Source organism: Rana temporaria, chromosome 1 (assembly GCF_905171775.1).
Source record: "Rana temporaria chromosome 1, aRanTem1.1, whole genome shotgun sequence".
In the NCBI taxonomy this organism is placed as follows: Eukaryota; Metazoa; Chordata; class Amphibia; order Anura; family Ranidae; genus Rana; species Rana temporaria.
This window is the reverse complement of record NC_053489.1, coordinates 358967141-358992844: the sequence shown is the minus strand read 5'-3', so window position 1 is coordinate 358992844 and position 25704 is coordinate 358967141. Positions and strand designations below refer to the sequence as shown.

Below are 25704 nucleotides of genomic sequence, written 5' to 3'. Positions count from 1 at the left end.
TAAAGTATTCAGACTATCATGAGCAGCAGCACCTTCTGAATATTTTTTTATTTTGTTTTTGGGTAAGCGCATATATATACATTTTTTATACACAGTCTATGTTGTTAACATGTGTGAAATTGCCTCAGCATTACACTACTCCACAAGCCACACACTCTGACATGTTTCACCCCACCCACCAGGGCTCACCAGGTGACCTCTATGACTAAGCCCCGTGGGTGGGGCTAAACATGTCAGAAGGGGATTGACTTGTGAAGTGGGGCCACCTTATACATGTTAACAACATAGACTGGACTGGGTGAGTGGCAATTTTTCTAAGTATACTACACACTACTGGATGGTGATATTTATTATATCCCTCTTTTTTGTTTCGAGTGACACTACAAGTATTAGCAGGTCATAATGTGTGCTTGTAGTTACATAATTACATTTCTGTGATTGTATTTAATAGATATATTTAATTTTTATATAAAAAAATAAAAAAAGTAATATTTGGTAACAGTTACTAGAAGCATTATTAAGATGGTCACACATGTTTTATGGTCTGATTTGTACAAATTCGTACAATTCTTTAAATTCACCTTCAACTATGTAATGCAGGGACTGAATTAAACAATCAAGTTCATTTATACTCAATCCAACTGGGCCTTGCACTATATAGGTGTTAAGATGGTCATACATGGATCAAAATTCAGCTGGTTCAACAGGACCCGGTCGAATTTCAGTCCATAAATGGCCATTCTCATCCGAGAGGTGTTGATCTAATAGTTGGCTCCTCCTGACCTGAACAGGACTGTTGGTATATTTTTTCTCAATCAGCACTTGCAGCCAATCGGCTGCAGCGCTGATCAGTGTATTCTGGCAGTATTGGGGAATCCTGCTGCCAGAATACAAAAGCGCAGCATGGGGATTCCCCATTCCACTTCGAATTTGTAAGAGGTGGAATCAGTATGTTTTTTTTTGATAAAAAAAAAAACAATCCATTCATGGCAACTTTAGTATAAGTGACATTGTATTCTAATAGCGGGCCTCCTCCTCTGTCAGAATACACTGATCAGCGGCTGCATCTGCTGAAAGACAAAAGTTTTCCAACATTCCTGTTCAACAGAGGTCAATCTAACAGTCAACTGCTTTTAAACAGGGACGCTAACATGTGAATCCAAATTTGGTCGGACTCCGCTGAACTGACCAGATTTCAATCCAACAATGGCCAACTTTAGACTATATTACATAGTTACCTATTCATGTATCAAGAGCTTAGTAAGCAATGACAGTTCCTACATGTGTTAGGGATATAATATCTAACACACAATATTGAACAAGTAAGGACAAGAATGTAAGAAAATAGCGCCATGCAATTTGGAATATTTTTTTGCACTACCTGCTGTGAGAATAAATGTGCTTCATCACAGTTTAAACCATCCTTTGATAATATGATAAGTAGATTGACATGCACTGCACTCATAGTAATGTACACATGAAATCCTTACCCTAAAATAAATTGAAAAAAACACAAAAGCAAAAATGCATGGTTAGGTTTTTCATGTAGATAGTGATTCGAGTAAGAAAAAAACCTATGTTGATATTTTTCTATATACTGTAAACACAGAAGTTGACATACCATTCATTAATTCACATATCTAGTTACAATATTAAATTACTTCTAAACCTACACATTCTTCTGCTCTGTGTTGTACTCCATCCTGTTCTCTCTCTATACCAGCCTTACTTAAAGGGGTTGTAAAGGTTCGGTTTCTATTTTCTAAATAGGTTCCTTTAAGCTAGTGTATTGTTGGTTCACTTACCTTTTCCTTCTATTTCCCTTTTAATTAATTTTTCTTTGTTTTCTTTGTCTGGATTTCTCACTTCCTGTTCCTGCTCAGTAAGCTGTTCTGGCTGACTAAACACCAGCCAGAACGGCTTGGATGATGGTGGAAAGATTACTGAGAAGAAACAGGAAGTGAGAAATTCAGACAAAGAAAAAAAACATTTAGAAGGGAAATCAAAGGAAAAGGTAAGTGAACCAACAATACACTAGCGTAAAGGAACCTATTTAGAAAATAAAAAACAAATCTTTACAACCCCTTTAACCTTACCTACCAAAGAGGTAAACAGACAGATATGAGCCGTGACTAAGCACTGACTGTAAGTGCGAAACGCGTCGGCCAGACTGTATCTTGTTGGTTTGCAGTGACTGTTTGTGCAGTTGAAAAATAAAAAGACAACTTTTTTAAGTGATTTTGGAGTGCGGCTGTCCAGTTCTCGTCCATTTATTTGCTACCAAAGAGGTAGTCTTGAAATACATTTTAGGTCTCAGGAAACATCTGCTAAAACCAATTTTTTGGGGATCAGGAAAAAAAATGTCCTGAAAGTGAGAATAAAGGGCCAGATCCACAAATATCGGGCGTAACTTAACTTTTCCCATTTAAGTTACACTGCTGCAAATTGTCCAAGTTAGTGCCCGATCCACAAAGCACTTACCTGGAAATTTGCAGCGGTGTAACTTAAATCTGTCCGGGGCAAGGCGGGCCAAATAGAATGGGGCGAGTCCCATTTAAATTAGGCGCGCTCCCGCGCCGGACGTACTGCGCATGCTCCGTCGGGTAAATTACCCGACGTGCATTGCGCTAACTGACGTCGCACCGACGTCATTTGCTTAGACGGTAACGTAAATGGCGTCCAGCGCCATTCACGGACGTCTTACGCAAATGATGTTGATGTTTAAATTTCGACGCGGGAACGACGGCCATACTTAACATTAGGGTTGTCCCGATACCACTTTTTTAGGACCGAGTACAAGTACCGATACCTTTTTTCAAGTAGTCGCCGATACCGAATACCGATACTTTTTTTAAATGTGTCCCCAAATGCAGCCATGTCCCCCCCATATGCAGCCATGTCCCCCACATATGCAGCCATGTCCCTCTAGCCATGTCCCTCACATATGCAGCCATGTCCCTCTAGCCATGTCCCTCACATATGCAGCAATGTCCCTCTAGCCATGTCCCTCACATATGCAGCCATGTCCCTCTAGCCATGTCCCTCACATATGCAGCAATGTCCCTCTAGCCATGTCACTCACATATGCAGCAATGTCCCTCTAGCCATGTCCCTCGATGCGGCGGCGCGATGCGGCGGCGGGGGGGGGAAAGGGGGGGGAAAGTATTCTATTTAGGTATCGGGGGTATTTGCGCGAGTACGAGTACTCCCGCAAATACTCGGTATCGGTCCCGATACCGATACTGGTATCGGTATCTGGACAACCCTACTTAACATGGCTTAGGAGAACTAGGGCTCAGCCCTAGTTTTACGCGGCGTAGCCCGACGGAAACTACGTAGATTTAGATCGACGGGACGTTCGGGGATCGCCGTAAATCTTCATTTGCATATTCTACGCCGGCCGCAATGGCCTCGCCACCTAGCGGCCGGCCTAGAATTGCATCCCTAAGATCCGACAGTGTAATTCAATTACACCTGTCGGATCTTAGGGCTAGCTATGCGTAACTGATTCTATGAATCAGTCGCATAGTTAGAAACAGAGATACGACGGCGTATCAGTAGATACGCCGTCGTATCTCGTTTGTGGATCTGGCCCGAAGACCCCAATACATTGGTGGTCAGAATTCCACCTTTCTATTTTGGTATTATGCGGATGACTCTACCGAGTGGCATTGGACCCTGGAACTATGAAGGCATAGTTGGTCAATAGGTGGTCAATCAGCCATAGCTTAAGGAACCTCTGGAGGAACCCTGGTTGAAAATAGCTGTTCTATACTCTCCTATTGCCCATACCCTCTCTTTTCTTCTTTTTCTCTTGTTTCTGGCATGTTCCCTCTGTCTTTTACATGCTGTGACTACTTCAGAAAATGACGGAGTACATTTATAATTATATAACATGATAGAGAGGAAGACAGCAGTGTGATCATATTACTTTGATTGGTAACATTGTTCTTTGTCTATCTATACTTCTGATATATCTATCTCCCCTTAATAGCCATGCTCCATTTAATCTCTTTTTTTTTTTCTTTTTCTCTACAGCTGTGGCTGTCTTTTACATCATTTCACCCTAATCTTTATGTTTGAACTCCTCTGTCTCCTTATTTATTGTTTATTCCCTTCTTTTTCTTTTCTCGTGCAGCCTCCATCCTGTTTACATTGTTTTATTTAATGCTGCCATTTTTTTTTTTGCTCGTTGTCGTGTTTGTGTCCACGTATTGTCCGCTAACAGTCTATTTCGCATCCGGCATTCTGCTATATTTGTGTGTGTCAATTTTTCTGTGCTTTTCTTCATATCTCTGTCTTTGTCACCCCTCCCTTTCTTCTCTCAGGTCCCCAGCTGGTTTATTGCTGTGAGGGAAATCCCCCTTGTGTTCAGACCTCTGAAAGTATGCCTGGATGGCAGCACACACACACACACACTTATGTGGATATCATGTACAAGGGAATGGGTTAACAAGATGCTTCGGAAAGGAGGGTGGTTTTTTTTTTTTCTATTTTTTTCTCTTTTTTTTTTTTCCTTGCTCCCAATTTTTTCCATTTAATTGTTTTGTTTTTTTTGTTACCTGGAGGAGATGGTATTTCAGGCGTTGCCATGGTAACATATCCTACCCATGTAATGAAGATGCTTGTGATAAAGACAGAAAAATCCCCTTTACCTCCCCCGCCCCCTATTCATCCTCCAAATATACAGCCTTGAAGGGGGCACACCAAGAGGCCAAGCTTTTCAAGGTGGCAATAAAGAGCTCAGTTCAGAAATCAAATCCGTTTGTGGATTTTCTAGATACATTCAAGGCAAAGGAATGTCGTCTCATGCTGCGAAGGGGTTCCCAATTTTTAAGTCACATGTAATCTGTTCTTATTGCCAGCTTAGGGGATGGAATCTCTTTTTTTTTTTTAACTCTGTCATCTCATTTAGTAACAGTGATTCAGGTTAATGTCAGATTAGAGATTAAAAGATAAAAGTAAACATTGTTTTAGAAACCAAAAAGGGTTATGTTAAGGTACTATTAATAATATATATATTATTAATATTATATATTAATAATATGTATATTTTTTTTATTCACGTCTTTTAACAAATGTTTATTAATCAGCTGGCAATTGGCAAAAATCCTAAATATAAAGTGGCATATGCCAGCATGTTTTGTAGCTACTGGCTATGAAGATTTACAGGCGTTTAGGTTGTTTTCAGGTCATGTAAGCTGTCACATTGAACCAACTGCTTCATATTACTACTTTTACGTATAGACATATAAAACACACACACATATATTTATATATATATATATATATATATATATATATATATATATATATATATATATATATACATAGATGGATAGATAGATAGATTTTTTATTCTTTTTTTTCTTTGGTACAAATATTACCTTTTTTTCTTGCCATGAATAAAAAAATCAGCTCTGAGCCTCACGGCAAATATGTCTCTAGCTACAAGGTGCATCATGAATGTTTGATATCATTACAGACTGCAGAGTATTGTTTTCTTTACAACAGAATTTGTCAGTGGGATAAGGGGAAGAGGATCCTGCTTATGTAACAAGCAAAAAAGGCTGCCTCGATAGAACATGTACAGGATAATAACAAATTATACGCAGAAGGTTTTCAAAACATGAGTACAGTAATGAAATTATTTTAATGGACCTGACCTTTTCACCTGTATAAATGAAAAACATTTAAAAGGCTATAGATCCTCTTTGAACCATCCTCTGCCTTTGTATGGTGTTGATTTAATAAAGGCAAATAGACTTCACTGAGGTGGAGATGGGATAGGCTTCCCTGTAGAGTCGAGTCAAAAGTGGACAGAATAGGAGATAGACAGACCCAATTGGGTAGAGAGTTTCAGAGGATGGGAGAGACTCTGGAGAAGTCCTGGAGATGAGCATCAACACAGGAGACAATGGAGCTAGAGAGCAGGAGGTGTTGGGAGGAGCAGAAAAGAGTTTGGGTGATACAGTATCTCACAAAAGGTGTACACACCTCTCACATTTTTGTAAATATTTTATTATATCCTTTTATGTGACACCACTTAAGAAATTATACTTTGCTACAATGTAAAATAGTGAGTGTACAGCTTGTATAACAGTGTCAATTTGCTGTCCCCTCAAAACAACTCACACAGCCTCTAATGTCTAAACCTCTGGCAACAAAAGTAAGTACACCCCTAAGTGAAAATGTCCAAATTGGGCCCAAAGTGACAATATTTTGTGTGGCCACCATTATTTTCCAGCACTGTCTTAACCCTCTTGGGCATGGAGTTCACCAGAGAGGCACAGGTTCCCACTGGTGTCCTCTCCACTCCTCCATAATGATATCACAGAGTTGGTGGATGTTAGAGACTTCCCCCACCTTCAGTTTGATGATGCCCCACAGATGCTCAATAGGGTTTAGGTCTGGAAACATGCTTGGCCAGTCCATGACTTTTACCCTCAGCTTCTTTAGTAAGGCAGTGGTTGTCTTGAAGGTGTGTTTGGGGTCGTTATAATGTTGTAATACTGCCCTGCGGCCCAGTCTCCGAAAGGTAGGGGATCATGCTCTGCTTCAGTATGTCACAGTACATGTTGCCATGCTTGACTGTAGGCAAGACACACTTGTCTTTATACTCCTCACCTGGTTGCCTCCACACATGCTTGACACCATCTAAACCAAATACCGCATTTGCCGGCGTATAAGAGTATAATTTTCCATCTAAAATGTTGGTTTTGGGATATACTCACCGTATAAGACGACCCCTCACTGTGCCATTATAACATGCCTTGCTGTGCCATTATAACATGCCTTGCTGTGCCATTATAACATGCCTCGCTGTGCCATTATTACATGCCTTGCTGTGCCATTATAACATGCCTTGCTGTGCCATTATAACATGCCTCGCTGTGCAGTTATTACATGCCTCACTGTGCCATTCCATTCCCTACCTTCTACTGTTTGCAGCGCACAGACGGCGGCCATCCATTATTCAAAAGCCGCGCCTCCTTCACAAGCTGTTCTGTGATAGGCGGAACACTAATTTTCCCAGCAGAGCCTCTGCTCAGTGTTCCGCCTATCACGGATGTCCTCTCGTCTTCGGCCGAGGCCGAGGATGAGAGGACATCCATGATAGGGGGAATAGGCGGAAATAGGCGGATAGGCGGAAAATGTATGACATCTAGGACGTCTGCAGAGACTGCAGTTTTCACACTGATAGCAAGTGTCCTTTTCTACAGCTTGCTGGCAGGACACATACTTTTCTGCTTAGGCTGTGGCTGCTCTTTAACCACTTCAGCCCCAGATGAATTGGCCCCTCAATGACCAGAGCACTTTTTACAATTTAGCACTGTGCTACTTTAACAGGTAGATGCACGGCCATGCAATGCCGTACCCAAACAAAATTTGTGTCCTTTTTTCCCTACAAATAGAGCTTCATTTTGATGGTATTTGATTGCCTCTGCGATTTTACGTTTTTGTGATATAAACACAAAAAAACAAACAAATGATATTTCTACTTTTTGTTATATAAAAACCCAATAAACTCAATTTTAGTCATATATTTAGTCCAAAATGTATTCAGCCACATGTCTTTGGTAAAAAAAGATGTCAATAAGCGTATATTTATTGGTTTGCCCAAAAGTTATAGCGTCTACAAACTAGGGTAAATTTTTTGGAATTTATACGACTTATTGTTAATTTTTGAGGTGCTAAAATGGCAGGGCAGTATAACCCCCCCCCCCTCCCAAATGACCCCATTTTGGAACGTAGACACCCCAAGGAAATTGCTGAGAGGCATGTTGAGCCCATTGAATATTACATTTTTGTGATTAAAAAATGAAAAATAAATTTACACAAAGTTGTCACTAAATGATATATTGCACACACATGCCATGGTTATATTTGGAATTACACCCCAAAATACATTCTGCTGCTTCTCCTGAGTATGGGGATACCACATGTGTGAGGCTCTTTCTAGTAAGTGAGGAGTAAAATCACAATTTTACACCTTTAGAAAGCCTGAAGACGGTGCTTGGTTTTTGGTTTCCTGTACACTAGGCTAGGTTCCCAAAAAGTCTCACACATGTGGTATCCCCATACTCAGAAGAAGCAGCAGAATGTATTTTGGGGTGTAATTCCACATATAGCCATGCCATGTTTGAACAATATATCATTCAGTGACAACTTTGTGTAAAAAATAAATAAATAAATAATTTTCCTGAATCTTGTGGCAAAATATAAAATATCCCATGTACTCAACATGCCTCTCTCAGCAAATAGCTTAAGGTGTCTACTTTCCAAAATTGGGTCATTTGGGGGGGGTTGTGCTATCTTGGCATTTTATGGCCTTCGAAACTGTGATAGGTGGTGAGGAGTGAAATCACCATTTTACGCACTTAGACGGCATTTTATGGCCTTCGAAACTGTGAAGCCTCGTACACACGACCGGTTTTCCCTTCGGGAAAAGCGCCATGAGAGATTTTGGCCGGGAAAACCGTCCGTGTGTATGCTCCATCTCAGTTTTCCGGACAGAAAAACTGCAAAAAAAAAAAAGAAAAGCAGCTCGCTTTTTTCCCGCCAGGATTCCCAGCGTTTTTTAACCTGGCAGTTTTCCTATGGGAAACCCTGCGATGGAGCATACACACGGCCGGGATTCCCGACCAAAGCTCTCATGGCAGTTTTCCTGTCAGGGAACCTGGTCGTGTGTAGGAGGAAAAAGTTACCAAGCAGGTTCTCGGTTTTCCCCTCGGGCTTCCCGGTGGACTTTTTACTGCCGGTAATCCCGTACGTGTGTACAAGGCTTGATAGGTGGTGAGGAGTAAAATCACCATTTTACGCCCATTTTACACCCTTAGTACGTGTGGTATCCCTAATACTCAGGAGAAGCAGCAGAATGTATTTTAAGGGGTCATTTCACATATGCCCATGGCATGTTTGAGCAATATATCATTTAGTGCAAAAAAAAAAAGTTTGTAATTTTCCCGAAACTTGTGGCAACATATAGAATATTCCATGGACTCAACATGCCTCTCAGCAAATAACTTTTAGGTCTCTACTTTCCAAAATCGGGTCATTTGGGGGGGTTTTGAAATGTCCTGGCTTTTTATGCATAGCATTAAAAGCTTGTTTTACACATCACCCACTCTTCTAACCACTTGAAGACAATGCACTTTCTGACACTTTTTGTTTACAGGATTATATATTACCCACATGTTTATTGAAATAAAAAAGATGATCTTATGCCAAGTACGCGGATACCAAACACGACATGCTTTAAAATTGCGCACAAATGCACAGCAGCTACAAATTACAAAATTAACATTTTTAAAAGCCATTTCCGTTTACAACTTTAGATTTACAGAGAAGGGCTACTGCTAAAATGACTGCCCACAATCTGACGTTCACGGTGATACCTCACATGCAGGGTGCAATTGCTGTTTACATACGACACCAGACCGGCGCTTGTGTTCGCCTTTGTGTGTGAGCACAGGGGAACAGGGGTGATTTATTTTAAATGTTTTATTATTATTTATCTTGCTTTTTTTTTTATTTTTAAATTGTTCCTTTCATTTTTTGTTATAATTGTTATCGTTAATTCAGGGAATGTAAATATCCCCTATGATAGCAATAGGTAGTGACAGATTTATTCTCTGCCCTCAAAGCAGCTGACTACACCAAGATCGGTGTGATAAAATGCTTTCCCAATTTCCCAATGGCGCTGTTCATATCCGACAAAACCTAAGTCATGAAATGCTCGTAGCTTCCTGTTTCCTAGGCCATAGAGATGATTGGGGCCATTCTGGTCTCCGATCAGCTCTATGGTCAGCTGGCGGAACCACTGGCTGTATTCTCGGGTTCCCTGTTGGGACAAACCATGGAAGACGGTGGGGGGGGGGAGTAAGAGCAGTCTGGAGGCTAATTAGCTGATAGAATTGCTTTTACATGGCTGAAAAGTATGATACCAAGATGATACCTAAACCTGAAGGCATCATTCTGGTATAACCATTTAAAGTGCAGCAACATAACAGTATGTTGCTGGTCCTTGTTGGGTATATATTGTAATGTTCTTTTTTTCATGCAGCCTGTGGGCTGCATGAAACAAGAGATTGATCAGTGGGTGTGCCCACCATTAGAATACCGCCCTTCATCCACCCACTTCTAATTATGGGCATACATGCACCATTTTTTTTAACTGTGGTGGTGAAAACACCACCTACATCGCTGAGTCGCTAATTTACATATCGTGAGAGCAAACGCTCTTGCTGTTAAGATAAATAAATCTGTGCTGCAGCTGAATGATGTACCTGAAAAGCAAACAATAGTAACGATAAAACATTAACTCAATAAAACAAATTAATGTTTTAACGCAATCTGTGCCTAAAAATGTATGCCGAAGCATGGGGGCGAACCGCCCCTAATGTTAGGAGCAAATCGCTCCTTCACCCCTGCCCCCATGTTTCGGCATATATGCTCTTTTTTTTAACTGTGGTAGTGAGCAAATGCTGTTGCTGTCACAATAAATAAACCTGTGCTGCAGCTGAATGGCGTAACTGTTAAGCAAATAATGGTTAACAATAAAACAAAGTAACATTGCAGTATAACAGTAAGGTACCGTACACACGGTCGGACAAAACCGATGAGAATGGACTGAAGTTCAGTTTCATCGGTCCAAACCGACCGTGTGTATAGCCCATCGGTCTGTTTTCCTTCAGTCCAAATTTTTAAAACATGCTTCAAAACCAAACCGATGGACCGCTGCCCGATCGGTCCAAACCGATGGTTAGTACAGAAAAGCATCGGTTCAAAACACGCGCATGCTCAGAATCAAGTCGACACATGCTTGGAAGCATTAAACTTTGTTTTATTCAGCACGTCGTGTGTTTGACGTCACCGCGTTGTGACCTGATCGGTTTTGGGAACGATGGTGTGTACGCATATCAGGCCGTCAGGCCACTTCAGCGGTGAACCGATGAAAACGGTCTGTCGGACCATTCTCAACGGTTTGGAACGACCGTGTGTACAAAGGCCTAAGACATACCATACCTGCAAAGCAAATACAATAAAACATAGTAAAAATAAAACATTACCGTTCTAAAATACAGTAACAATAGGGAGAGAACAATAGATATAGAACAATAGAGAGCAAACATAAGAGAGAGAACAATCAAGGGAGAAGAAAAATAAAACAACAACAATTTTTGGCTTTTTATTTTAATTTTTTTGTGTTTTTGTGCTTTGTTTATTTTTTTGCACATTTACATAAACTGTAAATTGTAAAGTTCCAGATTAGGGTCTCTCAAAATGTGATGGCCATCTCATCTTTCGAGACCCTGTGTAAGTGTGCCCTAGGACTGTGCAATGCTGTACCCTACGCTAATACTCCACTAGTGTGTGGTAGCGTTTGAAACAGTCACCGATGCAGAGACCAGGTTGGTCAGGGTCACGACATGAGGGACAATAAAAGCAGGTGTCACACCTAAATCCGTGTTTTCTGCAGACATCTTCTTTGGGGAGTTCTGTGGGCAGGGATACCAGGGAGGGCATATACAGAAAATGCCTCTCATGCAGCCAGCTCACTGCATTTGCATTGGGAACGTGGGGCAAAGCACCATCTGGAAACAGATGGGCTGTGATGATCTCTTCCTGGAACTTAAGGAAGGATCCAGTTCTTCCTGAAGCTTTGTATAGCACATAAGCATTCAGCAGAGCCAATTAGAATAAATATAAAGACACTTTTTTGTACTGGCATCTGGCCAATTAATTACGGCGCCAACAACTGGTCATTGAGGTCCACCCCTCCCATGTTAAGGTTGTATTTGTGGATGCAGAGGGGTTTCTCCACAACACCAGTCGCCGTAGGAATTTGGACAGTCGTATCTGCGTGAAGGGAGGACAGAATGAAAACATTCCGTGTATCCCTCCACTTCACTGCTAACAAATTATTACATTTCAAGCAGGCTCTTTCCCCCATCTAAGTCGGGACTCTACAAGCTGCTGGGGGAAGCCCCAGCGATTATATCGCACTGTGCCACATGCGCCAATTCCACAATCAAAAAGGGGACTAAAAAGTGGCACGCATGTGTAATAATTGTCCACGTATGAGTGGTACCCCTTTCCGAATAAGGGTGACACCAAGTCCCACACAATCTTACCAGCACTCCCTATGTAGTCTGGGCAGTTCTCCGGCTCCACATGACTATCTCCCTTGTAAACCATAAAACTATATGTATAGCCTGTTGCCCTGTCACAGAGCTTATACATCTTGACCCCATATCTGACACGCTTGCTGGGAAGATACTGTTTGATAGACAAGCGGCCAGAAACAGAAAACGTAATCAGGGACTCATCAACACAGACAACTTGATCGGGAGTAAACAAGGCTTCAAAGTGTTGGTTGAAGTGGTTTACGAGGGGCCGAATTTTGGGGAGTCGATCAAATCCAGGGTCACTCCGAGGAATGACAGAGTTCATTGTCATTGAAATGCATGAACCGGAAGATCATGTCCTGGTCATGGAGGCAGAGAACACGGCATATGGTGAATTGGGTGAGTGGACCAATATGACCACAACTCACTTTTTTAAATTATGCCCATGAGGAGGGATAGGCCCAGGAAGGTCTTAAATTCAGAAACCGTAATTGGTTTCCAATCTCTGGCAAGGGCCAACTGGGGATTAGCGGCGATGAATTGAAGAGCATAAAAATTGCTTTGGTCCACAACAGATCTATAGAGATCTTCCTTAAAAAGCAGAGAATAAAAATCAAGTGACGTAAAATCAACTGTTTCCACCTGAATTCTGGGTTGGCCAGTAAATGGTGGAAGTGGTGGGCTCCCAATTTGGATTGGCAAATGCAGCATGAAGGGCACTATGGGCTCGACGGGCCTGTCTTTGTCTTCTTGGTGGCTGCGGAACTCTACTTGTGCTAGCCACCTCACCAGCTTGAACTACACTTATGGGACTCACCACATCATCAAGTGTTACTGGGGTGTTGGATGTACTACCAGGATGTAGGGAAGAAAGGGAATTACCGCTCCAGATGGAAATGCTTGGTTAATCAATCGCCACTGGTAGACCACGGGTGCTGGCAGTGCATATAGCAGAAAACAAAAAATAAAATATTTGGACAGCCGCACTCCTGGAAAAGATTCCTGAATTGTCCTTTAATGGTAAAATGGAATAAACTACAATCCATAGCAAAGGTGAAAACGGGATACACAGCTGACGTATCGCACTGATACTCATAGCTGAGTAAGCACTAAGTATCAGTGCGAAACATCAGCTGTGTATCCCGTTTTCACCTTTGCTGTGGATTGTAATGTATTCCATTTTACCATTAAAGGACAATTCAGGAATCTTTTCCAGGAGTGCGGCTGTCCAAATATTTTCTTTTTTGTTTTCTACTACCAGGATGTACTAGGCCGCTGGTGCTTGCCAGTTCACTGGAAGGATAAGCAGCACTAGTTCTGGCTCTCTGCTCCGTACAAGAGCCCTGCAGTTGTTGCACCTCAACAACAGCAGAAGAACAGGGTTGGGTACCTTGGCAGGGACCACTACTCTGTCGTCAGGGTGCCGCTGCCGTCTACCAGTTCATATTATGAGCCTGAATCTGACAGATGGGTAACTTCCTCTTCACTCTCATCTGTCATGCTCAGAAACGTGTAGGCCTCTTCACTAGTGTACCTTTGATTGGACATTTTGGCCTCTAAATTTACTGGTACAACTAGTGACATACAGGAAAAAAGAGCATCTGACTGTCAGCGACTGTTTCAAAAGCTACTAAAAAAACTGTTCGCTTTCGCAGGGATCAGGCCTGACTGCGAATGCTGCAGTTATGTGTTTTATGTTTTGTAAGTGACAGTGATTGATTGATACTGCACTTGGGTGGGCTGGGCTGGGCATAGGGGCTATATACAGGTGCTAGCAGGTATCTGGGCTGATCCCGCTAACGCTGCATTTTTGCTAGTATAGATATTGATCCGTTCAAATACTATGAGTGAGTGAGTGAAAAACTTATATAGCGCTACACATGCGAACTGAATCGCCTCTGGGTGCTTGTTTGACCATTTCTCCTTTTTATTTTTTCACATAGATATTGGGGGGCATTTCCCCAAATACATTTATGCGTTAGACAGAGTGCTTTGAAAGTGATTCTGTCTTTCACTGGTAGCCAGTGAAGGCTTCTCAGCCGTATTCTGAACGACCTGCAGGTGAGTAATTTGGTACTTTGGGAGTCCGAGGGCATTTGCATAGTCCAGCCTGGAGTTAACAATTGTTCCCACCACGACTGCTATGTCCTCTTTAGGAATAAATGGAATACATCTGCGTAGTAGGCGCAGCAGATGGTGCGATCCGCTGACTACTGACCCTATTTGTGCATCCATAGTCATGTAGGTGTCGAAGAAGAGACTTTTGACTTTGGTGCTAGGGGTGATGATTTTGCCTAGAATGGGCGGAGGTGTCCAGGTTGTTGCTAGTTGATTCTTCCGATTGGCGTGAAACAGGAGAAGTTCTGTTTTCGAACCGTTGAGTTTGAGATAACTCTTTGTCATCCAGTTCTCTATCAAAGAGAGACATTTCTCTAGATTGAGATGATGATTCTTTTTATTGCAGATGCGGAAATACAATTGTGTATCATCTGCATAAGAGTGGTAGAGCAGCTTTTGGCTGCTGATGATTTCAAAAAGAGGGCGGAGATAGATATTAAACAGCACTGGCGACAGGGGGGATCCTTGAGGGACCCTGCATGACACCGTGCGTTTTTCTGAAGTGAACGGACCCAGTTTCACTACTTGTGATCGGTTTCCCGAAAAAGAGGAGAACCAGGATAAGTCACATTCCGCGACTTTGGCTACCTCCGCAAGCCGAGTCAGTAGTAGTTTGTGGTCTACCGTATCAAAAGCTGCGCTAAGGTCCAACAGTATTAGAAGACAAGGTTCTCCTTCGTCTGCGGCCTCAAGAGCATCATCCCATATTTTGAGCAATGCTGTTTCCATCCGTGCCCTGGACGGAAACCCGATTGATAAGGATCGAGCAAATTATGGGTGTCTAGATGCTGTTGCAGCTGTTGTACCACCACTTTCTCCATTACCTTGGAGAAAATGTTCAGGCCTGTTATGGGTCGACTGTGTTTTTGGAGTCAAGGGTGGGTTTCTTTAAGATGGGTTTGATTATACCTTGTTTCAACAGGGTGGGCACAATGCCCTCCCTGAAAGTCTACTAAGTAGTCTACTAAGGGAGGTGTATGGTGCATGCGTGGGTGTTAGCGCTACTGGCACTAATCTGCCTGGGGCGATGCAGACCCTAACTGATACTAAAACCTAACTGATATCACCTGCTGGGTGATCGGGGTTAAACCTTTATTAGGTAATATATATGGCAGGTACCCTGACGCTATAAAAAAATAATTAACTAACCAGCGTCACCCATAACACTAATACATTGATCACTGGTAACAGGGGTGAAAGGGTTAAATGGGGGTGATCAAGAGTTTAAACCTTTATTTGGGTGGTTTAGGGGGGTCCCTAGACCTATCTGGGGCTAATACTAATTACACTAACACTGATTATTGTCACAAATGACACCACTACAGTGATCAAAGAAAAATATGAACACTGTTCTGGGTGACACTGTGACAGGGAGTGAAGGGGTTAACTGGGGGAGGGCAATCGGGAGGTGACAAGTGTACCTATGTGTACTGTGTCAATGTAGTGTTGGTGTAACTTACTGTGAGATGTCCTCTCTCCTCTCTTTAGACCAAAAAGAGTTCCATGAGGGGAGATGATATTACTTCCCCTGCTTGTGTTTACACTTACAGGCAGGGGAAGGATTTAATTCGCCAGAACCGATTACCAGGTCCAGGCCAGAAATTATTGGCCTGGGCCTGGAGACTGATCGGTTCTGAAGCAAATCCGATCATTGCGGCTGTCGTATAGCTACGACACTTCGCCCAGCCGAGCCAACCTGCCATAGTACCACTGCAGCGGCTGGTCCGGAACTGGTTAAAGAAAACAAACTTTAAGATTTTGCACGCCTTTTGTTTTAGTACACCTTTTTTTTAGAAAATTTCTGTTTATTGAAAATTTAAGCATAGCAAGACATACATTTCTTGGTAGTACACCAAGCAAACCCATTGGTCAACATGACCATGTATATAGAACAGTGCCATCACAGATGGCCAATCCCCAACATAACACCCACCCTCCCACCCCCCCTCTACTCAGTTCCCTTCCCCCTGCAACTGCAGCGTGGGACACATTCATTAGTACACCTTTTTTAGCTAATTTAAAATTAAAGTTTGGTTGGGCTTTGATGAAAGACTTAAGTTTTCTTACTATATGTAAAAGATAACTGGCACATTCTATTCTGCTAGTATTTGTTAGTTACAGTGCGGCTGTGAATGCATTTATAATCTTTCACCCTCACAGCCAAAAGCGTGTAGCCATAGCAGATCATCCAGGTACTACAGTTAAGCACAGTGGGACAATTTCTGTGTAGCCCCATAATGATCTGAGCAGCAATCACATATGGCAAATTATTTAGAATAAAATAAATGTGTATACGGTTTTAGCACCTCTATTAGATTGCTATGAAAGCAATAGCTATGCAGTGTTATTTTATCATGGCTGAAGTGCTTAAAGTAGTTGTAAACCCTAAAAAAAAAAAAAATGCAAGACAAAGGCATAACGAGCTAATATGCATAGCATACTAGCTCATTATGTATTTCTTACCTCAGATCGAAGCCCCCGCAGCAGTCCTCGACCCCCCTCCAGCCACGGACAGCTCTCCCGGGGTTTACTTCTGGGAATCGCGGCTCCGGGGCTGTGATTGTCCGGAGCCGCAATGACGTGACGTTGCTTCAGTGCGCATGTGCCGATGACTTTGGCACATGGGGATATCTCCTACATCGTGCAGGTTCAGGGTAGCTACAGGTAAGCCTTATTATAGGCTTACCTGTAGCATAAAGTGTGTTGTAAGGGTTTACAACCACTTTAAGTGTCCTGCAATGATTTTAAGAATTTTATATACTTACCTCCCCACATACAGGCTTGATAAACTACCATGATATTATTATTATACTTGACAACTTTTACAATCAGTCTGAGAAAAAAAAGATATCTAGATCTCTAAAAAAAAACTGAGAAAGGCCCATCTTTACCAAGGAAATGCTTGGCTGCATGTTCTGTGACCTGTTATGAAGCTGTGTAACTATAAAGAGATTTGGCGTGTCAGTATGACTCTTGTTGACACAATTGAGCTTATTGGTAAAACCAAGGCATGCTTTGAAAATGAATGTAAAGGTAATATTTTTTAGTTTTGGATAGAGTGGGGAAGTATTCAGTCAGATTTGTATTGCTTTTTGTTTCCTCTCTTGGGAGGTTTATCATCTGTCTGTCCTGGTGGCCATTTTCACCGAAGCAGAAAGTGATGGAAAATCCAATATTTTTGAGCTGTCACCAGTGCAAGGAGTGTGGGAAGTGTTGCAATGACAGCTCTCTAAGATGGGAATTCCCACTTACTTTAAAGGATAAGTGTGGCAGACCACCTGGTTCCTTCTGCCAAAAGTGCCTCAAAACCCTTCCAGCAGACCAAGAGCTAATACCAGCCCTTTACCCCAAGCATCATTACACAAACAAGATGTTGAGGTAAAAACCAAATGAAATATGTTTTAATAAAACACAGACACATACTTTATACCCCCCAGGAGGACATTCACCTGTGGGATATATTAACATGACAATGCAAACTTCAAACTGAAACCCAATTAACAGCTAACAACTAACAGTGCTCTTAATTAGACAGTAAGCTAATTAACAACTAGTGATCTAAACAAGCCTAGGTGACTCAGGTCAGTGCCCATCCAGACAGCTCAACACCAGTTCCCCAGAAAGTGTTGAAAGAACAACAGCAAGTAATGTAAAGTACTGTGAACAATACTTTATGCATTATACCTATCTATACCAGTAGGTGGCACTGCAGTGTTATAATGTGTATTCTATGGTAATGTATTTAGAGGAAGTACCTTCATTCCAAAGTGTGTGTAGTTGTATGTTCCTTGTTCCTATTTCAAGATTCTAATGCTGTAAGACATGCTTTGGTATTCTCCATGAACGTAAAGGTATACTCTGCATACAACAAGGTTCCAACACATGATTCAATAACATGCTAATAGAAAGAAGACCCAGGGCTGTCCAAATCTCATTAACCAGCTTTCACTGGTGTATATTGTCCACTATACAAGTCATCATAAGATGAAACTCATACAACGTTCCAGCATTCTGAAAATACATTTTTCTTCATAGATTTCTTGAGGAAGATTGTTAATAAATATTTCTGTCTCAAGCCTTCCACCATATTTCCTCTGACCATTACCTGTACAATATCAATATTACACCTTTCCTTCTACCCCAAAAGTATTTATTCAGAGAATTAATGCAATCCAAGCTTCACTCTCATCGTTCATCACAAAGATGTCCATCATTACAGAATTACCTGCTCTCTTCATGGTATCAGAGGATCAGAATTAAGCTCTTTTCCATGCTTTGACCAGGAGAAGCAGACAAAATCCTCCTCCATAGGCCATAATCAGTGGGTAGAAGGCTAGCAGCTATTCCCCTCCAAAAGCCCCTGTCCCGGTTGGGTCTGCCACAATAAGTTCACCTTTAAAAAAAAAAAAAGAATACACATCTTTTTGCAGGTAAAAAATGTGCAGCTATTTTTTTTATTAGGGGCCTGTAAAGCATTGCACCCACTGTCAGCAGATCACAGGTGCAGTGCCAGGCTCCCGCAGACTATCAGCATAGCTGTCTGCCCATATCTTCTTTGGGCAGGCAGTTACTGAATGGCAGAAAGAATCAATAAAATACTAGAGTGCTCACAAGCACCTTTGTAGTTCATTGAGAACTACAAGCCAGTGGCGGAGCTACCAGGGTCGCAGCAGTCGCACTTAATTAAATTAAATTGTAAAAACGTAATAATAAAAAAATAATAAAAAATAAACTACCAACAACAATCTCTGCCCTACTGTCCACTGCTCTACTGACACTGTCCCTTGCTCTACTGATATATATATATAGCTTTGGGGTTCACACTCTAATGCAATAGGCTGAGCGCACCTACAGTATGTCTACAAACACGCCAAATTGTAGAATCTCTGCCAAGGAAAGTTATTATAAGAAAGTAAAAGGCATTAAAAAGTTTTGAAGAGAGTTGACCAGTTGCAACCTTGTGAGTAGCATAGACCAGAGGCCAGCATCATGTGTACTGTACCTCAGGTCAACTATCTACCCAGAATTAGTTGGGTCCCTCTTCCAGTTATCCCATAGTTTGGTAAATTTTTCAGTACAGTTCCTATGTTGATATACAATTGTTTTCCGCAGTAAAAAGGTATTAACCATTTGTATCAACATTTCTTGTGTTGGCAAAGTAGGGGCCATTTTTGTGATGTCAATTTGCCAGCTGTGTATAGCAAGCTAAGAATGGCAACATAGCTAGATGGTGTAAAGATTCTCAGGTCTAGAAGTGGGGAAATAATAGTTCCCACAGCTGAGTTCCAGTACCTAAACAATTTAAGACATCTCCACAACATATGCATTAAGGTACCTGTCTCCGTATTTCATCCTGGGCAATTAGGAATGTCTTTTTTATGCCACTTGAAGAGTTTTGGGGGATATGATATGTTCTATGTATGATAAAGAGCTGAGTGAGTTTTTGTGTCAGAGAGCGAGACTTGCAATACATCACTTAGAATATCTGTCCACTTGTCAGAATCAGAAACGGGGCCTACATCTACTTGCCACCCCGTACAGTTGAGTCTCTTACTCTGAGTAGCCTGTTGTAACAGAATATCATATGTCAAGGAGATTAGACCGTATTTATTTGTTGCAGCCAAGACTTGTGTGAACAGAGGGGTGCTAATGTACTGCCATGTATTAATCTTAGCCTGTGTGTGTAATGCGTTTCTCAGTCTTCTGCAGCCGCTTATTGGAGACTATAGCCATATTTTAAAGAAAATCTGCCTTCCTCAGCTCTTTTTTTGGAGACTGTAGACATCCAAAAATTAAAGATAGACACACCTTCTGAAGCTTTTAATGGATGCTATTGCCTCTCATTTTTTTTAGGGACAATTAGAGGAAATGGCAGGGCAGCCTTTAACTTTGTCAGGTAGAGTGGAATATTCTGTATCAGAAATACCTGCATTTCAGGGTCCCACGCCACTGAAGACACTGGTATGTAAAGACAGCCAAGGGTGCTTACACTGGTTTTTGGCTGTTGCTTTTGAGTTCCTTAAAAAAGGCACAGGAACATTTCTAAAAGACTTCAGCCTCAGTGGACACCGTGTTAAATGAAAACTAGGAACACACACAATAAGTGCTGAGAACTGGTAGATCTACCTTAAGTATGTGCGTAGTTAAAGAGGGCAAGGATATACATTAAAGAGGACCAGCACTATATATTTTAAAGTCTTATACCAACAAAATATGAGCCAATTAAATAAAATAGAACCAAAAAAACTCTATATTTTTAATGTGTTATGCCATATGCAGTGCCATGTGCAGAAACCTACAAGCTTAATTTTATTTGGAGAGGTAATTTAGCTGTCATGTGAAATAATGGGTTATATTAGATGTTACATGTGGGTAACTAACATCTAATCTCTTCTTCAGTAAGATCCTTCATGATATAGGGGTTGGATAAGGGGTGTCGAACTCAATTTAATCGCTGGCCGCATTAGCATTATAGTTGTCCTTGAAAGGCCAGTTGTATTTGCTTAGACTGGATGTCCAGAGCAGACCACCTCCCCTAACATCAGATGTCAAGAACCAAGAGCCAAGAGCCATCAGTAGTCGAGTCCCCCACCCTCCCTTACATCACAGTGCACCCCCATTACTTTGCGCTCCTGCCGTGAAGAAGCTGGGGGCGGTGATGGGAAGCAGAAAGTGCATGATCTGGAGGAGGACTAGAGGAGTGCTTGAGTCAGCTGAATGCTGAGACCAGGGGAGGCGAAGATAAAGGAGTGCTGGAGCTGCACATAGAGGCGCAGAATCTGAGGCGCAATTGTCAGTTAAAGCGACGCAGTGCCGAATCGCAAAAAGGGGGAAGGTCCTTTAGCTGCATTTTGGTCCGGGTCTTAAGTGGTTAATATTCCTGGGTTTCACTTATCCATTAATGCAATATTCTGGGTGTATGCTTGGCTTCTATTATCAATAATTCTGTGTATTTGAATGATATTTTTTTCCATTATTTACATGATACTCTATTATGATATTATATATTTGTATTAATGCATGGTGGTGTAAAAAGATCTTAGTGCCATATTTGTTTAAGTTTTCCATACTTTTTCAACACAGTACAAGAATTTAAAAAAAATGTATTTGTGGGTGTGCTTTTATATTTGTTTCAATGATGCTAAGAGGCATTTGGCAGTCCATTAACAGCAGAACCCCGCTTATAGTATATACCCTTTTCTTTTTTTCCCAAAAGCTTCTAGCTGCTCATAGCAGAGCCTGCTTAATGCAGATGAAAAGGATCAGTTATTAGTGAAGCACAAACTGCTCCCACGCCACAACTGAATTTTAAGGCCCTCTAGACTCTCCCTGTTCTACAGATGGTGGCCGTGCCATCCTTGCCTCAGAAAGACACCAGATTTTAATTGATTATATTTAGCTTTTAAAATGTAGCTATTCCTGCATTGCATGTATTGACTGCATCTGTACGTTATATAAACTATGATACTCTCCTAATCTTAGCTAGCTACCCATTTAGACTTGCCAATTGATATACAAGAACGAAGAGTCTGCCATATAAATTATTTTAAAGTGTATATAAAACTCAGAATCTATTTTTTAGTATGTTTGGAATCATACCTCATTACAGTTTCGTTACGCAAATGTTTTATTTTTTTTTTGTGAATTTGTTACTTACCCGGAGAGCCTGCCATTACTTTGCAATAAGCAGTGATGTTGTGAATCTGCCACATAGACTCTCTTAGTTGACTTTTAGGCTACCTATCTGATAGATCTGGTAGGCAGCTCAATGGCCAACTGAAGAAGCACGCACGGCAGAAACAACAGAAAGTGCTTCACTGGCAGACTATACCGATTAAAAACACATAACAGGTTCATGAAAAAAAAAAAAAAATTTTGTAGGAATCTGTTTGGATATTTTTTTTTACATGCCTGTATAATTTCTTCTCCAGGCTGTGCCTTCCTCACATACTGTGCCAGAGACTCTGCCATCAAAGCACAAACAGCCCTGCATGAGCAGAAGACACTTCCTGGGGTGAGTTGAATGTTCTAATGTTGTGAAAAAGTTGATATACAGAATTCACAGGCAGCTCTTGACCCCAGATACAGTACATATGATAGAAATATAAAAATAAAAAAAATAAAAAACAAAAAATAGAACATGTTTAAATGGCTTCCATTTATGATGTGGGAGCCTTCTGTTCCATTTACATAATGGTTGTGTTTCCATAGAAATGTATAAAATGCTGGGCTACCATTCAAAGATTTCATGTGAACAGAACATTTTATAAACATTAAGGTGTTCAACCGAGCGTGTCATAGTAGGAAAGTGATATGTACTATATAGCTCGTAGTGAATGGTTGCAGTTTCAAGAAAGAGCTGAAAAATAAATGGGTTGCACAAAGGTTGTTGGATTAATGGAACTACTTCCCACTGGAATTGCAAGAAAATGATACAATGAATTTGTTTAAAATATTTTTCTTTGACTGTATTATATTCAGAAAAAATATAGACTGTTCATAAGCACCCTTTTTAAACAGTGTATGAGGTTTATCTATCCATAAAACTCATTAATCAGCTTTGGCACTTAGGTGATTTTCTCTACACGCTGTGCAATGGAAAGTTTCTTCTTTATTAGCTTAAGGGGTATCATAACCTTTATCAGGTTTTTGTAGGTGAGAAAATACCAGAATTGGAAGAAATGTCAGCTGCAATTTACAAGCAAATGTGTTTTTTAGCCATATTAATTATAAATTAAAATGAGCTTTTCTTATACTGCCCTCTGCCACCCTCGATGCTTGTTGCAGAAACACTGATCCCAGGACTGTTTTGACCAGTATATTGGGTTGGTGCAGGAGGCTGGGTTAGTGCAAGCAGATGTAGGCAAACAGATGTGGTGGGTGCAGAAAACTAAGCTCATTTGTATAAACTCAATAACACAAGGGATGCTTGCTTTTGCTAACAGACAGTTTCATGGTTTCAGATTTCTAGTGTAAGTTAGAGAATTGGAAAACAAACGTGTTTGGTTCCTCTGAGCAATGCAGACTATCCTTTTCACCTTCTTTTATGCTCATTATTATGTCTGTAATGCAAGGTATAGCATCTTTTCAGTTTATTTTTTTAGACACCTACAATGCCATTTGTTATCAGTAAAAGTTATATTCCTTTAAAGCCTCGTACACACGACCGAGTTTCTCGGCAAAAACCAGCAAGAAACTTCCTGGGATTTTTTTTTTTGCAGAGGAAACCGGTCGTGTGTACATTTTTCGACAAGGAAACTGTCGAGGATCCCGTCGAGCCAAAAAGAGAGGTTTGGAATGGCTGCTCTATCGTGTTCACCTTCTTCCCTCCCCCCATCATCTACATAAACTTTTATGTGGAAGTGTGAAGGGGAGGGGGAAGGAGCTGGGCAAGCACGGATGGTGATTAGACACCCCCAGGAGAGGGCTATGACATGTTAGGAGTAAGGGGTTAATGGTGCTGTACTAGGGGACTGACTCTTCCTGGAGCAGTTAAACTTACTAGCAAGTTCAAAGGCACATTGCAAGGGAATAAAAGATCATTTATGGAAAGGAAAACCACAGCAAGTAAGAATTTAAAATTCTTGATATTTCTAGGCTTTTACCTGCATTTTTTTTTTTAATTCAATACATATTTATTATTGTTTGCGTATCAAAAAGAAAAACCATAAACCAAAATGCGTCACATAGCATATTAAATAAACAACTACTTTTTTTTTTTAACGTCAGTTTACGTCAGTCACTGTCAGTTTAAAGTTTAAAACGATAGTAAAAAATCCCCTGGAAGGCAATGGAATGTTACCGGCTGCATCCTGTGTGAATATCTCCTAAACAGTGCAAGTTTAGAAGATATTTACTGTACCTGCAGGTAAGCCTTATTATAATTTTTCCATTGCAACCGGAATGATCCATTGCCACAGTTACATAATAGTCTTTCTTCATAAGCTTCAACATCTCTAAGTTGGTTTAGACATTGCCTACAGTACAGTGCATAGCATAAAACAGTACACCCAAAAGATTTGTCAGAAAACCTTTAGGCTGGGTTCACACTATTGACCTATGCGGCTCACAACAGGGGATCGGTGCGTCCCCATTCACTGTTTTAGGTCCGATTTCATACTGAATTTTTGGCTGAATTTGGACCTGAAACGGATCAAAAGACACATAGGACCCCTGGGAAAATTTGCCCTGGAGCTGCAGTGAATATATGTGAACCTGCTCCATAGAGCACACACAAAATAGTATCTGTCCTAACAAATTTGTCCAATACCATGCAAAAATTGCAAAAATGAATGTTTTAGGAGCAAAGCTAAATTTTAGAAAACAAAATCCTAATTAGCAAGAATTGAACTACAGGTAAGTCTAATTATTCATTAACCTCCCTGGCGGTCTTCCCGAGACTGACTCGATTTGATTAGATTTTCCTGCTACGATCGGTAACCCCGAGTCAGTCTCGGGCTCGCCTCGCTAAATCCACAGGCAAAGTTACTTACCTTGTCCCTGGATCCAGCGATGCCACCGCGCTGTGTGAGCGAGCGGGACCTCGCTCGATTCACATAGTGCCTCCGTGTGACGCCGATCTCCGTTCCCTGCGACGTTACGACGCACGGGGACGGAGAACGGCGCCAAATTCAAAAACGTAAACAAACACATTACATACAGTATACTGTAATCTTATAGATTACAGTACTGTATGTAAAAAAAACACACCCCCCCTGTCCCTAGTGGTCTGCCCAGTGCCCTTTCTTTCTCCCTGCAAACTGTAGATTGTCCATAGCAACCAAAAGTGTCCCTTTATGTCAAAAATAGTTTTAGATCAGCTAAAAAACAGCGATAATAAATTATAATCACTTGCAGAATTGTGCGATAGCGATTTGTGGGGAAATTCGTCATAAAAAAAAAAAAATAATGACAGCAACAATTCTGCAACTGAGCAAATTTCAGTGATTTTAATTTGATTACATTATTGAATAATTTTTATTATAATTATATTATTATTTGTTATAATTATTTATAATTATTTATTATATTATAATTTATAATTTTGTTTTTAAAAAAATGTCATACCCGGGATGCCTATTAGAATCTTGTTTGGTCAGATTTAAGTGAGTTATTTCTAAAAATTACAGACCTACAGTATAAATGCCAAATTTCCTTGCAAATAATGGTACCGCTTTCAGCATGTTTTTTCTGAAAGAATCATACCGCCAGGGAGGTTAAACAGGTGTCCAGCAGACAGTTGATTATAAAGGGGCGTTACTTAAAGTGGAGTTCCGCCCACATATTTTTTTTTCTTTTAGGCATCCCATCTTCTCGTTTGCATTAATATACATTAACGCATGTATATATTTAAATACCGTTCCCAGTGTATTTTTTTTTTTTATAATTTACTTAACTTATTTTCGTGTTCCTGAGCAATTCCATCTTGATTGTGGGCCCACTAGGACTCTCTTCT

General features: G+C 40.9%; 1 protein-coding gene across 1 annotated transcript in view; it reads left to right on the top strand.

The window, feature by feature from the left end:
- CELF5 (CUGBP Elav-like family member 5) overlaps nucleotides 1-25704 on the top strand; it is a 210032-nt gene that overhangs the window by 65559 nt on the left and 118769 nt on the right. Inside the window, exon 2 of the mRNA XM_040321713.1 lies at nucleotides 22181-22263. Coding sequence (XP_040177647.1) covers nucleotides 22181-22263 — 83 coding nt within the window. The remainder of the gene's footprint in view (nucleotides 1-22180; nucleotides 22264-25704) is intronic.